The following is an 18,066-nucleotide window of genomic DNA, read 5'->3' on the forward strand; positions in this document are numbered from 1 at the left end:
GCCTGCAGGCAGATACCTTAATTACTATGGACACTAGAGTGCTCGTCCAAATCGCTATTAATTGGTGACATACTTCCACCTTCAGGGGAACCAGATGCTAGGAAGGAATGAAAGAAAGCTTGTAAACCACAGCACCCACCAACTCCCCTTAGGTAATATCTATTTTTTCTTATCAAGTACCTTTTATATCCACTAGGGGGAATCCTAGCGTGTATCAACACTTGGCTCTTTCTATGCATAATGGAATGATATACCCTTGAAAACTTGTCTGTCGATGGGTGTGTCCTCTACCCTGTAAGGGTCCAGATATCTGGCATATTATCGTATTTTTCAAACAAATTAGAGAATATCATTCAAGATATGTTAAAGAGTGGCGATTATTTAAACTCTCACTGGATTTAGAAGGGGTTCACTAAGCATTTTAGATAAAGTTTTTAATATAAACAGAAGTTTCCACCATGAAAAGAAGGGTTTATATTTGTTAGAATATTTGGCTATTAAAAAACAGAAAATGCTGAATCTGTACACTTTCAATTTTAAAGAGCTTAATTTTAAATACCTGTGTGATTTCAAATTTTAAGTTTAAATACTAATGTGATCTTAATGTTCACTGGAATTCTTAAAGTATTATTGGCACTCCGTTGACAATTATTATAAGCTTGTCTAACATAATTATAGTATAAGACTCTTCTCTTTTCAACACAAAGCCGTCGTCAAGCTTTCAAAGATGCTATAAATTAGCAAATAATCTGAATGCTGTACTCATACTTGAATTCAGTGGGTGATTCTCCATATTGTCAATAATATATATTTTTGTGGTTGGCTATCGCTCTTCTCAATTCTGTTCTCTGTCTTTACAGAGATAATGAATTCACAAATTGGTAAATATGCATTATACATAAGCTAGGTTGTCATTGTAACTAGGGCTGTGGGTACCCCACAGAATGATGCCCTGTCTCTAGCATCTGCCGTGTTTAGAATGCAGTTCAGCCAATGTTTGCTGACCACTGAGTCTGGGCAAGGCTTAAGAAGCTGCACAGGGAGGGAACCATCAATCCAGCTCACTGCCCCAACTCTCAAGACATGTTTAGCACATGGTAGGTTCTCAAAAAGTATTTGTTAGAGTAATGAGCAAGTAAATGAACAAAAAGTGTGAGGGAATAAAGGGAATTATGGTGATAAAATGAATAAGACACCATCCTTGTTCTCAAGGAATCCACAATTGAACAGAAGAACTATATACACGACCAATGTATAATGAATGATGTAGACTGCAAGATTTAAATGCTTTCATAGAGTGGCAGATAAACTGCTGTTCAAGTTCTGAACAGGGGATTCACAACCAAATGGAGAAATCAGTTAAACACAGTCAATAGGCAAGTTTAAGTACACTGCCAGAAGGGAGTCTGGCAAGGAAGTGATACTCATTCCGATATTAGAACAAGTGAATGAACATTTATAGTACACCAGGCCCTGTGCCCATTCCTGGGGGCATGAAGATGAATCAGAACTTGATTTCTATTTTAATTTAAAACAATTTTTAAAGTTCATAGCCTAGTAGAGAGCTTCTAGTATACTTTCGAGAAAGACTTCCATGAGAAAGAGGCTTTTAAAGTGGGTCTTGAAGGATGCATAGGAGTTTGCAAGGCAGAGAAGAGAGAAAGGATGTTTTATCTTTCCTTTTAAATATGTATTTATTTCTTTGGCTGTGCTAGGTCTTAGTTGCACCATGTGGGACCTAGTTCCTTGACCAGGGCTTGAACCTGGGTCCCCTGCATTTGGAGAGTGGAGTCTTGGCCATTGGATCATCAAGGAAGTCCCAGGGAAAGGATGTTTTAGAAGAGAAGTACAGTATATGCAAGGGGATGGAGGCATGGAAAGGTCTGCCTTGTTTAAAGAATATCCCGTTGCTAAAAATGGACGACAGGACCAAGTATATCACTAGCTCTTAGCACAAAGCCCTGTAGAGGGAAGTTCCTTAGTAAATACTAGTTGTTTTTGACAATAATGATGGTTAGAGCCAGAGCATGACCTAAGTCTTCAGTGCTGGTCAAATTCAAGTGTGCTCAGTACTGGGCATACACCCAGGAAACACTAGTTAAAATTCTCCTCCAAGGATGAAGTTTAAAATGAGTATTATGGGCTGAATTCTGTCCCAACACACCCCAAAATTCATCTGTTGAAGTCCTGACCCCCCAGTATCTCAAAATATGACTGTATTTGGACATGGGAGTCTTTAAAGAAGTAAAAGGAGGGCTTCAGGGTGGACTGGCATCCTTATAAGGAAAAAGGAAATCTGGACATAGTTAGATACAGAGAGACTAGGTGAAGACACAGGGAAGAGATGGCCATCTACAAGGAGAGAGGCCTCAGAAGAAAACAACTCCACCACGCCTTGATCTAGGACTTGTAGGCTCCAGAACTATAGGGAAATAGATTTCTGTTGTTTAAGCCACCCAGTCAGTGGTACTTTGTTATGGCAGCCCTAGCAGACTAAAAATGGGTTAGCAAACATTAGAGCCCTGGTACTAGTAATGGTAGTGATGATGATGGTGTCATTTAGTATGCTTGAAAATTCCCTTAAAGTTAGATGCTACTATTTCCCGTGAGGATGCTGAGGCTCAGAAAACCCAAGGCTTTATAGTTTTGGGGTGACGGCACTAGACTTAGAACTTAGGCCTGACTAAGGCTACCACTAGCCTTGTGAAGTCTTTGTAAAGAGAAAAAGCATCTCTTCCTTGTGGGTGAGCAGAAGGTGGGCTGGATTTCAGCTCCTCTTGCCCCCGTTGGCCAGATGCCTTGGCATCACCCTTCACCGCGAAGCACTCTAAGCCCAAGCACTTAATCATTATGCTGGGCTTCCCAAGGGGCTGGGGTGGCTGGAGGTAATACCACCAAGCAAGGAAGAGGGCACATAAAAGGGATTCTGAGAACCTGGATTGCTAACCTCACCTGCTCCACAGTTGGGCATTCGAGAACCCAGGTCCATGAGCTCTGGGTCCCAGTGGGTGGGCTTCCAGTGTTTCTACAGCCACAAGGGGGCCTTGATTTAGCCCAGTTCTGCTGCTGCTGCTGCTAAGTCACTTCAGTCGTGTCCGACTCTGTGTGACCCCATAGACGGAAGCCCACCAGGCTCCCCTGTCCCTGGGATTCTCCAGGCAAGAACACTGGAGTGGGTGGCCATTTCCTTCTCCAATGTGTGAAAGTGAAAAGTGAAAGTGAAGTCGTGTCCGTAGGAACCCCACGGACTGCAGCCTACCAGGCTCCCCCGTCCCTGGGATTCTCCAGGCAAGACTACTGGAGTGGGTCGCCATTTCCTTCTCCCCAGTTCTGCTAAGTGGCTTCAAACAGTTCCATCTCCAGTCCTCATTAAGCAAGAAGTCTAGTTTGCTGGGATCACACACCTATCCTGTCGCCAGCACCCCCACCCCTACCCCTCCCATCCCCCAATCAAAGCGACTGAGAAAAGCATCTTTGAGCATTTTGACGATGAATGTCAGTGCGCCTCTCCTCACAATTAAAGCTCCTGAATGTTCCAAATTGCAGCTTTCATGGTGGGGGAAAAAAAGGCCTCTGACAGCGTAAATATTTAATCACCATTAAGAATGTCCAACAAAGGAGGGGAGTCTGGTTTCAAATTGGCTGGTTCAGATGATGAAAGCACAGAAGTCACAGCAGAGTAAAAATAAAGTTCCCTCTAAAAAACTCCTGGCTTTAGAACTCAAGATGGTTTCTATTTCTACTCCATGGAACACTGTGTGTGTCACCTGTCCTTGAGCCATGAAGGAACCCAGAATACCTGATTTATCTTTAAATATTAGTGGGGGTGGGGTGAAGTCTGGAGACAAGAGAGGATAGCAGTCTCTTCATAAACCTGTTTTGGGGAATCATGAATAAAAACAGAATTTCTAGACTGTATTGAAGGGACTGCTGAAGTTCAGACTTAAGGAAAAATGTCTTAAAAGGAAAAACCAGTATGTTCAGTTTTGTGTCTTATTTGAAAACAGACTTCAAACGTTCAGCAGTGTTTCAGATATCAGAACCATCCCTGCCCCTCACCACCTTTCGAACCCTTAGTCCGCAGTAGTTCTCGGTTTACTTTTAAAGTAAAGCTTTTAGTTTTATGATTTTGCTGGAAAAAAATGTATACTCTTACTCAGTCAGGTTTCCATTTGTCTCTATCACCAGGCTGATCTAGTGTAGGAAAGCCGGTTGCAAAGGGGTGAAAGAAATGGAGATTTTCCGAAATCCAGACTGGGGGGAGCCACACATTTGGAGAGAAAGACTAGGAGTTTCTCTGTGCATAGCAGTGTCCCATGCTCCCCATCAGTGGACAAAGAGAAGGTACAGATTTAAGTAGCATTCTCGTTCCCTTCTCCACCCATGCTTGGAGGGGGGCTGGTACATCAGTTATGGTTCTGACAGAAAAGAAGTGACACAGGCAAATGGGTTTGTTAGTGAAGGGATCATGGCAGAGGTGTGGACGAGATGAAGGGTGACCGGCCAGGGCCAGCGACAGAGGGAGACGTTGCTTCCTGCAGATCTGAAGAGTCGGGGGAGGCTGGTGATAATCCAGAGAAGGCTGGGACCATAGATGTAGTTGTAAAACAGGGCTGATCATAGCTTCTGTGGCCTTTGAGAGGGACAAGGCCAGTGCACAGATCACTGGAAGAATAAATATCCAGACATTACCCCTGGGTCTCCTGATGGGGGCTCAGATTGGCTGGACTTAACTGGAACCCAAAAAGCGAGGAGGATGTGAAAAAAATGTCAAACTTGCGGGTGTACAGCAGGATGGAGAAGAGTGGGAATGTGTTCTCTAGAGATCAGTGGAAACTACCCAGCACAAACAGGGAAGGAAAAACAAATAGGATTAGAGAAGGGGCAGAATGGCGAGGTAAATGCTCGGCCTTCCATTGGATTTGCCCTTGGGACTCTGCATGATGCTGTCTGCACGTCCAATGCCTTCCCCACCGTGGGTGACAAGTGAGGCTGCCCTCACCATGGGGACATGTTGAGCTTCCTGTTGTCAACAACCCAAGTTCAGAGCTGATGCCAGTTGCTTCTCGTCCATCTTGGTGGATATATTTTCTAGGGAGTGGCAAGGCCTAAAAATGAGAAGGTGTGCCAACTTGGTGGCAAGCAGCAGACCGCTCATCGCCCGGTCCAGCAACTTCATCGTCAGCTCAGAGCATCTCCCTGTCAGAATCTCAAGGAAACGGAAGTATGAGTGATTGTGACGTTATCTGCGTGTTTATCTTATCTTCTGCTATTCGTTTCAAGAATTTGAGTTATTAATATGAGGGCCTGGTTTCTGGCAGCTCTTCTCTTTAAATGGGTTTATGCCAAGCTGCCAGTTATCAAAGGACTCAGGGCCTATGATTACACTAACAGGGAGCCTCAGAGCTGTGAAGGCAGAACAGAGACACAGGGCAGGACATTGTATTAAAGAGGGATCGGCATTTTGTGTCTAGTCCATGATGCCCTTTTGGCTCCATATTTCAAAACAGCAGCAAGGAAACCATGAGCAGGGATAGACCCGGGTTTTGTGTAAAACCAGAGAAAAGTTGGTGACCAAAAGACTGCTCACAAGTTACAGAGGTCCCCCAGATCCGGAGGAATAATTAATGGATGACTCTGTGCTTTGTGCCGGATGAACTCCAGTTGGTCTGGAAAAACACTGTGATGGTTGATTATTTACTGTATTTTGCTTTTAGCTGATAATGGTCTCATGCTCTTAACCACTGATGGTTTTGGTGAATGTTTTGCAGAAAGGGCTCAAGAGAAACTTCATGACGCTGAGTGTATTACATGAGAAGGGAGGTACTAGGATGGCAGGGTGATGTCCTAGACACCACAGTCCCTTAAAAACATCTGACATTTGACATCCCTTCCATAGGGCAATAACTCATCCATCCCTAAAGCTGAGTGAAGGCCCCCTTTTAGCTTAAAGGAAGTCTTGTACCTGGAGTAAAGAATTGTTCCATACAATCCACTCTCCCGTCTACAATGGTATCTCTGCTGGTGAATGACCATGAGGGCAATGCGATGTCCATAAAAACAACTGTAATGCGGGGAGCAAACCAACTTCTGCCTACTGAAGGAACACCACTGAGCCTTCAACACTTTAACCAAAGGCATGGGCATCGTCAGCAAAGTATAAGATGCTCAGCAACTGTGTGGGGCCATCTTGGGTGGGCAGGGAGGACAAGGCACCATGTTCCTTTGTTGCGTGTCCAACTCTTTATGACCCCATGAACTGCAGCACACCAGGCTTCCCTGTCCTTCACTATTTCCCAGACCCTGCTCAAACTCATGTCCACTGAGTCAGTGATACCATCCAACCCTCTCACCCCCTGTCGCCCCCTTCTTCTCCTGCCCTCAATTTTTCCCAGCATCAGGGTCTTTTCCAGTGAGTCTATTTTTTGCATCATGTGGTCAAAGTATCAGAGCTTCAGCATCAGTCCTTCCAATGAATGTTCCTTTACCACATCTTAACTGTGCCTTTGACTGACTTTCCATGTTTATTGAACTGCATTCAACTCGTCTTTCAGCATCAATTCAAACTTATTAAATGGCTCTTCATCTTATCTGCTTTCAACCATCTACTCATCAGCAGACGAGAAAGAAGCCTGGCTCCTTTCTTTTTCCTGTCAGTCACAAAGGGGGCTAGAAGCTCTGATAAGGGCCTTGATGTGGAAGACCACAGAGATTTGAGCAAAGCTGTCTTAAGTCCTAGAAGGACATGACCGGAACTATTCAACCCACTGAGCGGTGCTTTCCAAATGCCACCGAGGGGGTCGTAGCTATGTAAATAAGGCATAAAGAGAACTCATTGGCTACCAGAACTAATCTTGGTGGCTTTTCATCTCTGCCCGGCCAGTAATTCCCAAAGACCACTGTCAGAATTTCCTAAGTCAGAAAGCAAACTGAAGCACCAATGATAGCCATCTTGTGATTGTGACCAGGTGCCTGCCGACCAGTTCTTAATGTCCTGAACCTCGGCAGGAAGCCACAGGACCTATAACGTCCTGTCCAGCAGAAATGAGTCTGATTGTGGATGGTCTGGTTAACCCAGATTGCCTTTGGTGCCTGGGGGAGTTGATATTTTCTCATTATGAAGACTTTCCCATCTAGTGAATGCTACAAATAAAAACTGCTCGGAATCAGTCTGAACTGCCTGTTTCCGTGGTAGCAGGTCTCTGTCTGGAGGATAAATCTGCACCATCTTCCTTTTTTTGGGTTTCAGCCAGTTGTGTTACAAGGACTTCTGAATGTGCAATACGTGACATCCGATGGGCTGGGCTCCAGCACTGGGAGAGGGAAACCTTGTCACCGGTGGGATTCACATCCTTGGCCAGACAGTGGTGTCCGAGAGAAAGTAATCAAAAACATTCAGAATCTACATGCCTAAATATTTATTTTGGTCGTTCATGTTTCCCACCGTTTTCAAACGTGAACTCATGTCCTGAAGGTGGAGCTTTAGCACACAGGAAAATTGGAATGGGCCAAACATGTTTGTACCAAGCAGGATAGAATCAGCAAAGAACACATTCATATGCTTCCTAGTCCTACACATTTTTCATGCCAAAAAATAGGCACAGATTCTGATTTCTTTCACCATAGGAGCCTGCATACAATTAAATGGGAGAGAAAAGAAGCCTGCTCTCAAGAGCGGGGCTTATGATCCCAGTAGAATGGCAAGAGACTGTAGCCATCAAAGCCACTTATGCTTCTTGCTGGTAGTGTTTTTTAAGATGTTGTTTCTTTTTCAACACGAGGCAGCAATGAATTGAGAAGTGATCAAAATGCCGCACCACAGAGTATGTTTAATCCAAATAGCTCCCAAGATGGTCTGCTCCTGATTGTACCAACTCTACGGGACTTCGAGAAATTACTTGGTTACCAGTGAAGTAAAACTGTCTCCAGAATGGAATTGAACTGTTGCTTCTCATAACAACATTGCCACAGTCGACTCTTGAAGGCAGGGAAGATCATTGTGTTTCTTCACCATTCACAGGGAACGCTGTCAAAATATAGGCACACACATCCCCTCCTATGCTGTGAAGGGTTCCATGAGCTACTGTGGATGCTTTCAAGATACCACTTTTTCCATTGCCAGCAGGGCAAAAATTCTTAAAACATTTCAGGTGGGAAGACAGTGCAGGGAGTGACGCCTGATTATTTTGGAGCAGTGTGTCTGATTAGCCCCGCCTAAAGATCTCCTCACCGGCGCCCCAACCGCCCTCACCGCAGCAGAAAGAGCGACCTGACAGCTTGTGGGAAAGCACGTGCTGCCTCCTGGCAGGCAAAGATAATGTTATCCAATTTCAAACAAGGAAAGAACAAATGGAAAGATGACCACTTGTGAATTCAAAGTATGAGAGCTACTGCCGGGATGATGTGAGCCTTTAACTGCACGTCCAGATTGGAGACCCCAGTTCCTCCTGTGCTTCTTGCTTCCCCTCACCCTCCTTTGCTTCAGCCTTCTAGATCAATCTCCTCCTGCCCTGTCCCTCAGCACCGGGGAGAAGAACTTGGGGCACTATGGTAGAAGTTTAAAACCTGCAACAGCTGCTCCTTCAGAAGGACTCAGCATCGAGAGGACGCCCAGGCACCCCACCCCTCCCCCAAACCGATTCCATCTAGAATTGGGAAACTGGGAGGGAAAGGAAGGAAGGGGTTGTGACCATTACCCTCCCTGGGGCCTCTGGCCTGGAAATAGCCTGGAAAGGGTCACGGATCCTCTCTCATGGGGTGCACCGCGTTCTCAGGGTCCCCCTACGGCACCCCGGGCCACCTGCCAGATGGTAAGGTGCTGCTGGTGTTGCCAGCTGCCTCAGGGCTGGGAGGCATCTGTGCAGTCTCTGAGGCTCCCTTCTGAGAGAGCATGAACCCACACACAGGTGTGCAATGATCCAGATAGTCTCTGGGCTCCAGAAGTTCTTGGTGGTTTGAGGGGCGGCCCAGCTGGTATTTGCCGTCTTGGTGGGTTGGTGAGATCTCAGAGAGTCCAAAGGAAAGAGGTTGGAAAGGAGGGGACAGAGGGAGCGCCTCTAGGGAAATAAGGGTACCTGACTCTGAAGGCTGGGCTGGGGAGGTAGGTGGGGACATTTAACTTGGGGAACTTTTCTGTCCCACCTGCTGAGAATGCTTCTCCAGGTAGTTCTGTAAAGACCACGGGTGGAACTTGGCTAGAGGGAGCGGTTTGTAAGCGGCCCTGGAGCTAGAAGGGAATTTCAATCTCACTTCTGCTGTCTGCCAGCAGTAGGACCCCCGGCAAGTTCCGCAACGTCTCCACCCCTCCAAACGAAATGGGGCTGATAACAGTCACCAATAGGGTTGTTATGGGCATTAAGTGAGTTTTAATCCACGTAATGAATATCAAGCGGGACCCGGCACGCAGTACGTACTCAATAAATATTAGCCATGATCATTCAGGTTAGATGATGAGTAGAACTTTCTAAGTGCTAGGTTTGAAAGCTTGGGACTCCGTTGCCAAGGGAAATGAGAGAACCTCCTCAAGTATGGGAGCTCCGGCCCCAGGGATTGTACCGAACCAGAATTTTGGCGCCTGCCTTTCCTCCACCTCACTCCTCTGACCCGAGGAAACCCATCGCCTGTCACAGGGGCGCCCTGGTTCCTTGAGCCTCGATCTTGTCTGTGTTTCCCTCTCTCGCGCTCCTCCCCCGGGCCTCCCTCCCGCCGCTCCACACCTGTCAGCCGCCCTCGCAGCCTCCCAGTGGCCCGAGCCCCGGGCCTCAGCCGCAACCCTTTGGCGGCCTGGGTCCTACTTCCCCGAGCCTTGCGCATCTCTCCGCGCCGCTCTCGTAAACAAAACCCGAGCGCTGGAGCAGCCCCGCGGGCGGCCAGGCGCCGGAGCCAGCTTGGTGCGCTGTTAGCGCGCCCCGGGAGCCCCGGGCGAGCTACGGGGCTCTGGTGGCGGCGGCGGCGGCGGCAGGCGGCTCAGCTTTGTTATGAATAGATGAAAGAGGCCACCTACACAGTAACCCAAATTACGAGACCTCCCTCCTCCCGATCTCACCGAATCAAGAGGGGAGGGGAGATGGGCGTGGAGGGAGGGCGGGCGGCCAGGAGGCGGAGGGAGGAGGAGGAAGAGGATGAGGAAGGGGGCCAGTTGCATCCCACTTTCACAATGGGAAAGTGAAACGCACAAGCGCACCCAAGCTCTCCAGCCCTCCCCGCCTGCCTCGCTCCCCTCCGCCCGTCCCCTCCCTTCCCCTCCGCGCCTCCCCTCGAGCGCCAGCATTGCACAGAGGAACTCTCCGGAGAAGCAGGGCCCGGAGGAAGCGGCGCCGGAGCGCGCAGGGCTTGCCGCCGCCGCCGCCGCTGCACAGGCTGCCGGAACGAGCCCGCCGCGCGCCGCCCTCCCCGCTCTCCTTCCCGGGCGAGCCGCGGGGATGGGGCGGCCGCGGGAGCCCGAGCGCGCGCAGGAGCCGCCGCCGCCCGCGTCTAGCTCGCCGCGCGCCTGAGCCGCTGTCGCCGCCGCGCGCCCTGCCCGGGGGCGGCCCGCCCCCGCCACAGCCCCATGGAGGTCTCCGGGAGGAAGGCACCGCCGCGCCCCCCGCGCCCCGCCGCGCTGCTGCCCCTGCTCGCCTATCTGCTGGCGCTCGCGGCGCCCAGCCGGGGCGCGGACGAGCCCGTGTGGCGGTCGGAGCAAGCTATCGGAGCCATCGCGGTGAGCCGGGAGGACGGCGTGTTCGTGGCGAGCGGCAGCTGCCTAGACCAGCTGGACTACAGCCTGGAGCACAGGCTCTCGCGCCTATACCGGGACCAAGCGGGCAACTGCTCGGAGCCCGTCCCGCTGACGCCCCCCGCGCGGCCCCGGCCGGGCAGCAGCTTCAGCAAGCTGCTGCTGCCCTACCGCGAGGGGGCGGCCGGCCTCGAGGGGCTGCTGCTCACCGGCTGGACCTTCGACCGGGGCGCCTGCGAGGTGCGACCCCTGGGCAATCTGAGCCGCAGCTCCCTGCGCAACGGCACCGAGGTGGTGTCGTGTCACCCGCAGGGCTCGACGGCCGGCGTGGTGTACTACGCGAACGACACCCAGAGCTGGTACCTGGCAGTGGCCGCCACCTATGTGTTGCCCGAGTCCGAGACGGCGAGCCGCTGCAACCCCGCGGCGTCCGACCGCGAAACGGCCATCGCGCTCAAGGACACGGGGAAGCGCAGCCTGGCCACGAAGGAGACGGGACGCCTCAAGCTGCGCGACGGCGGGGGTAGCTTGCACTTTGTGGATGCCTTTCTCTGGAACGGCAGCGTCTACTTCCCCTACTACCCATACAACTACTCGAGAGGCGCCGCCACCGGCTGGCCCAGCATGGCGCGCATCGCCAAGAGCTCCGAGATGCTCCTGTTCCAGGGCCAGGCGGCCCTCCACTGCGGCCACGGCCACCCAGACGGCCGCCGCCTGCTCCTCTCCTCCAGCTTGGTGGAGGCCCTGGACGTCTGGGCGGGCGTGTTCAGCGCAGCCACCGGAGAGGACCAGGAGAAGCGCTCGCCCACCACCACCGCACTCTGCCTCTTCAGGATGAGTGAGATCCAGGCGCGCACCAAGATCTGCCGCTGGGACTTCGAGATCGATAATAACGAGAACAACTGCGTAAGTCCTGCCTCTTCCTGGGGAGGGGAGCGCTCCCTTTGCGGAGCCGCGGGCGAGGCAGAGCCGTAGGCAGAGAGGGTTGACCTTTACCAGGTCTCGGATTTACGCAGCCCTGTGGCCGCCCGACGGCCGTTCTGGTACCTCGGGCTACTCTAAAGCACGGCCAGAGGTCCCCGAGGGAGTGGAAAAAAACGGAGGTGGGGAGGGTAGGAGTTAAGCTCAAAACTCTGGTGACTGCATCCCATTGCCATCCCTGCCTATCCAAACAGGGGCGCTTGTTTGGGTCTGGGCCTCCCCAGGCGGCTCCCCCGCCCTCCCCTAAACGCTCGCCCGGTGTGTGGTCTGGGTTGGCCTGTGTCTGTGACCCTTGTCCGCACCAGGGTTACCAAATGCAGTGCCCTGGGCCGAGAAGCCGTGTAACCTAAAGGACTTGCCACACCCCAGTCTTTGTGCCCACCCCCCATAACCCGTGTGATGTGGTCTGAAGAGTTGGTCTGCCCGACAGCGGTCAGCGCTAGGCTGGAACAGAGGCTCCGGCTCGGGGGAACAGAACCTTCTCTGCGACCCGGTGCAAGGGGGCGGGGCTGTGGCTCTGCGGAGGGTGTGCGCTGCGGTCTACGGCTGGGGCAGAGGCTGGGCCGGCGGAGGTGGCTTTGTGGGTAAAAAGCCTCACCCTAGAGGGGAGGGCGAGAGAAAGTGTTGGGGGTGCCACAGGCAGTTTCTGGGCTCCAGATTGTCTGACTAGATGGCGGGGCTCAGGGGCACCACCCACCCAGGCAAATGGCAGAGTTTTCCACCACCCCCACCTCCCCCACCTCCCCCAGGGTTCCCAGGACAGCCACAGCTTGACTCTGGAAACTGGCGTTTCTTTGACTGCGAAAGAAAGCCGCGGTTCAAGAGGGTCCAGTTGATGGGGATTATGGAGCCATTGTGCACTTCTCCGAGGCTCTTTTCCTTCCAAGGCTGCTGGCACATCAACTCCACATATGGCTCCTGAGAGGGGAGCCTGCTGAGCGCCTCCTTTATAACTGGACAGGAATCAAAGAGCAGAAATTAACGGCTACAGGTGTTGCCATTGTTTTGGTATAAAATGCGTCAGAGAGCAAGGCGAGAAGTCTTCACTTGGAAAAACGTGTTGTGTTGATACATTTGTTGTGTAAGCATAGAGAGGACGTTGGCGCTAAGGTCTATTGAGAAGTGTATGGAAAGACACTCCCACCCTCACCCAGGCAGAGCCCATCTTACCGAATATTAGCCTTATTACCCAGAAAGAAAAAATCCAGGTCTTTTGCAAGGCCCCTTAGAAGGGTCATTTGCTTCCTCCTCCTTGCCGACTACTTGTGTGCTGGGGCACACACATAATGTCTTCATTTAGTTACTTCTATAATTATTTTAAAATGTAAATAACGCATAAACTCCCTAAATGACTTCATCTGGCTATACAGTTATAAGTTAATATTTAATATCTGTCTTCATGAGATCCTTATGAGTTCAAGTTTGGCAAACATCACCTTTGACTTCTCTGTTGAAAGACTTGAAAGTACCCCCACATAGCACTTAGTGTCCAGCTTTAGGCATACTTGGTCTCTTGAGTTAATGACGAGACAGCTCAGAGGCCCACAGCAGGTGATAACAGTGGAAGTCCAAGCTCCGCCATCTGACAGCTGTGTAGATGTGTGGGAGCCAAAACATTTCTCTTGACTGCCTCGCTCTACCCATTGAGTCCTGGAGGACTTAGTTCCCTTCCAAACCCAGCAGGCACCCTGAATGCACTCAGAATCCACGTTTTTGGCTCGATCAGGTGTTCCTACTTGCCCTGGGATAAGGGGAAGGAAAAGTCAGACAACTGCTTATCTGTCTTTGTGGAGCACTTCTGGGACGTGGCTGCCCCTTAGAAATCAAGCAAGGGGTAAACAACACATGCTGCCAAAAAATCTAGAATTGGAAAAATAAATAATTAAACTAGGTCCCTCCACAGCATGTCTTGCTGCTGTTATTTATCGAGAGCTCCCAGTGTGCTCAGAGCTGCAGTTTCTGAAAGATGGGGTCTCTACCCACTGAGCTTGTCATCCAAGTTAAATAATGTTCTCCAATTCAAACAATAGCTTGTCAGGGCTGCCCAGGTGGGAACTTGGAGTTTTGCCTTTTTTTAAAAAAAAATAAATTCCTTGCTGCTCGTATGTATTAAAAAGCCTTAATGGAATTGAATTTCAAGAGAGACTTTGAATGGGGAGGAGGGAAAGGTGGTAGTTTTTATGAAAAAGCTGACAATTTTATAACCTATTAAATAGGCAGATAAGATACTTTAACAGATATTTGTTTGATGCCTGAAAGTGCAGGCAATGCTCTGTGCTGGGCGCCACTGATTCTACCATTGAAAGGACAATAGCAGGTGGCAACCCCATTTAATGGGGTTATGAGATCAGTGTGCCCCTAGTTGTCGCTCAGAACAATGATGTCATTTAGGTTGCATTTGTTCTGCATTTTATTTTCAGGTTTTCAATGTGTTTTGGAAAAGGCGTGCTGAATTACAAGGCGCCCAAGACAGGAGACGAAACTTGAAAAACACTCTAGAGGGAGCCTTAGTCGATTCTAACAGTGGTTCCCCCAGAGCAGACACAGCACTGTAGTAGTAATCCATAGGCAGCGAGGCACAGCGTACATTGGCTTGCCTTCCCCTGCTCCCCCTGGATGACTCTCTTATTTTCCATCTTCAGTCAGCCGTGGGTAGGAAAGTGACGGGAATGACTGGGTTTCGTTTTCTCATGTCTAGGTTCTCTCCTTATCTCTTGTGAGCTGATTCTCTTGCCTTCCGCTTCTCTCGCTAAGGATTCATTCACGAGATGCTTGTGCAATGATTGTGTCCTCAGCCGTTCACACACTGGGCCATGATTTTTTTCTGTCTTGCCTCCAACTTTGAATCCCCTTTCACAACTATGGCAGGTTAGCTCCAGCCTGCACACGTGCCCAGGCAGCCCAATTCTGTAGACCCTCTCTAATAATCCTAATCAGTATTGGTGTGCAGTTCCTCATATATTACTTCTTTTGAGCCCCTCATCAAGTCTAAGGTTGCTTCTCTGAGGAACTTTCCCATTTACCTGATGAGGAAGCTTGAGATCACTAAAGCAACTTCCCCAAGATAATACACGAAGTAAGCATCAGAGCCTCCAGTTTAAACCCAGGTCTTGCAATATCCACTTCTGCATTCATTCCACCACTCTAGTGCTTCTCAAACATTGCCTTCAAAGTCCCCTAATTAGAGGCAGCAACCAGCTTCCCCTAGGATACACCCCTTGAAGTGTGTTTTAAAACTTGATGTGATTTTTTTTTTTCATTCTATTCCGTAACATATCTGTGTGCTTGGATCAACATAAAAATGAATGTTCTAAATTATGTACAAGTTAACTTAACTTCCTCTCATCTCTGAACTGCTGCCACCCTTGGCATACCAATATGCTGATAGAAAAGTGTGTGTACCTGAGTTTTGAAGTCTGATTGGTCCAGATCATTTGGCTACTATGGTTGGGTCCTGGGGTTGCTTGTGGTTTAAACATGGTGGCCTCTGTGGACACTGAGGGTAGTGTGTTTTCTTATTGTGTTGGACAACGAGATGAGTCTTCTATTTCATTCTATTCCTTGTAGGGAGACACACCCCCTTCCTCTACAATCACATAATTCCAAAGCCTGACATAAGTTATCTGTCATGCAGACAACCACAAAACACTCGCATGCTCTCCAACAGACAGTAACCCAAGATGCTTCTAGCTACTGCGTGCAGAAGTGATGTCCCAGGGCCACTCAGCAGTGCAGCCTTACTGACCTCAAAATCCACAGTCTTCCTGTGATGTTTGTTTCCCCTTTAGTTTTCCTTATGATCTTGTCTGGCCACTTTGTAGTCTATAGACTAGATGGTGAATTTTACCCCCATACACACATCTGATATGCAAGCAGGGATTTAAAAAGGCCAACACCCACTTAGAGGGAAAAAGCAGTCATAGCTGCTACTGTTAGGTGATTACTATGGCCAGGCTTTGAGCTAAGCACTTCACATGCCTTACATTTGTTGGTTGTAATGCCCCATATGCGGCAAGGACCGTAGTTCTTGTTATGGTTTTACGATGAGACACTGAGACCTGGAGAGCTTTGGTTAATTTCCATAACTGGTAAATGACAGAGGACCGAGGACCTGAGCTTGTTACACACAGCCGTGAACAGTTCAGCATCTCAGACGTTGGGTTGTGGTGTCAGTCTTGTCCTCCATGAGGAGGCTCGGCTCTTGCTGTTACTCAGAGATCAGCTGTAAGCTGGACTTCAGTTCATTCAGTCGCTTAGTCGTATCTGACTCTTTGCGACCCCATGGACTGTGGCAAGCCAGGCTTCCCTGACCATCACCATCTCCCAGAGCTTGCTCAAACTCGTGTCCATCGAGTCAGTGATGCCATCCAACCTTCTCATCCTCTGCCATCCCCTTCTCCTCCTGCCTTCAATCTCTCCCGCATTAGGGTCTTTTCCAAGGAGTCAGTTCTTCACATCAGGTGGCCAAAGTGTTGGTTTCAGCCTAAGCATCAGTCTTGCCAATGAATGCTCAGGACTGATTTCCTTTAGGATTCAATGGTTTTCCTTTAGGATTGTCTTAAGCTGGACTTAAGATAGTAGAACAGAGAATTCTTTAGTGCTAACTGGGTTTCTGGATCTGCATATTTGAGCCCCTGAAATTCAGTCTTTGGGAGGGTTGTAGTTCCTCGGTGGTCAGCTTCTAGGTAGCACTGGCACTCTTTGTATTCAGACTTATAACAACCTCAGAGAGACGTACAGGACCTTTAAGGACTGCTCCAAGTTTTTGGTTTTCGCACCCAAGAACTAGCTCATAAACTCAATCCCGAGATCTCAGCCTGTTCAATCTGGGTTACAGGAACTCTTGTCTTTATTCCGTTCCGTTCCGCCGCTCAGTCGTGTCCGACTCTATGCTACCCCGTGGACTGTAGCCTACCAGGCTTCTCCGTCCATGGGATTCTCCAGGCAAGAATACTGGAGTGGGTTACCGTTTCCTTCTCCAGGGGATCTTCCCGACCCAGGGATCGAACCTGGGTCTCCCGCATTGGAGGCAGACGCTTTAACCTCTGAGCCACCAGGGAAGCCCAATTAAAATACAAGCCCCAGGAGGTCAGGAACCTTGTAACATTTCGCTGTCTGTTGAAGCCAGAGTACCTAGCATAGTAACTTAAGAAATATTTGTTAAATTAATAAATGAAAGGGGTTGGGGGCTCATGTTGGGGATGTTTTCTGTCCTTAGCAGCCACACTTTCTTGAGTCTGGCCACCTCATGCTCCCTTACGTATGCTGGGCTCTGTTGCTCAATCGTGTCTGACTCTTTGCAACTCCATGGACTCCCAGGCTCCTCTGTCCACGGAATTTTCCAGGCAGGAATACTGGAGTGAGTCGCCATTTCCTCCTCCGGGGGGGCTTCCCCACCCAGGGACTGAACCCTCATCTGTTGTATCTCCTGCACTGGCAGGTGGGGTCTTTACCACTGAGCCCCTGGGAAGCCTTCATGCCCCCTTAACTATTGTCTTTTTCTCGATGTCTAACGTGTTGGGGCCTCTTTCTTCTCTAGTCTGAGCCTCTCTGACATCCTCCACTCCTCTGGCTTTCCCCAGAAATTCCCATTCTTTGGACTTGCCGGGCTTGCGGTCTTGCCAACCTGAGCATTAACTTTGACCATAAAAACCCAGCATGGTTGGCACTTCTTTGGTATAATTTAATGATGTGCAGGCTCATGCCTTCCAGAGACAAAAAGAGAGGGCTTTGTGCTGTTGGGCAGTGATCCTCAAAGGTAGTCTCTGGACCAGCAACAGCATCACCAGGGAACTTAGTTGAAATGCAAATTCTTGGGCCCCCACATCAGATTTACTAAATTAGAATCTCAGAGTAGGGTGTGGGATGGGCAGTCTGTGTTTTAACGATCTCTCCAGGTGATTCTACTATGCATTCAGGTTTTGGAACCACAGCTGCAAGGTATCACAGTTTCCCTTGCAGCTCAAACACCTGGGATAAGAATTTGTCCCATTGTTTTCACTGCAGTTTTACTTCAGGTCATAGAAAGTAACCAACTAATCCCACTCCCCTTCTATTTCTTATCCTCTGCTAATTGCTCAACAGAAATACCTAGAAAAACTTCCAGAGCCTCACTATTTTTGAGTTTGGAGTCTGAGTCTCAAGAACCTGTAAGTCATGGTTTTGTTAGCTCCTTCACCCTTTCATGCAACAGTCTGTTTGCATTTCATTCCAGGATGTGGGCAGGGCAGGGGGAGATTTCTAGAGCCTTCCAAGCTGCTGTACACAACCAATTCTACACGCCAGAATTCTAAGGGGCTACTCTTTACAGCATCAATCTTGATACCAATTTCTATTCTCATTAGGCACAGTTGGTTGCATGAAACCAAGAT

At 49.4% G+C, this 18,066-nt stretch overlaps 1 protein-coding gene across 2 annotated transcripts in view; it reads left to right on the plus strand.

The window, feature by feature from the left end:
• Window positions 1–10,409: 10,409 nt before the first annotated feature.
• The window catches only part of PLXNC1 (plexin C1), a 155,095-nt gene continuing 147,438 nt past the window's right edge, over window positions 10,410–18,066 (plus strand). For both annotated transcript variants that reach the window (XM_055395469.2, XM_055395470.2), the window contains exon 1: window positions 10,410–11,620. In XM_055395469.2, coding sequence (XP_055251444.2) covers window positions 10,550–11,620 — 1,071 coding nt within the window. In that variant the 5' untranslated portion in view covers window positions 10,410–10,549. The remainder of the gene's footprint in view (window positions 11,621–18,066) is intronic.

This window comes from Moschus berezovskii, chromosome 6 (genome assembly GCF_049115385.1).
Source record: "Moschus berezovskii isolate FMDL1 chromosome 6, NW_MosBer_1.0, whole genome shotgun sequence".
In the NCBI taxonomy this organism is placed as follows: Eukaryota; Metazoa; Chordata; class Mammalia; order Artiodactyla; family Moschidae; genus Moschus; species Moschus berezovskii.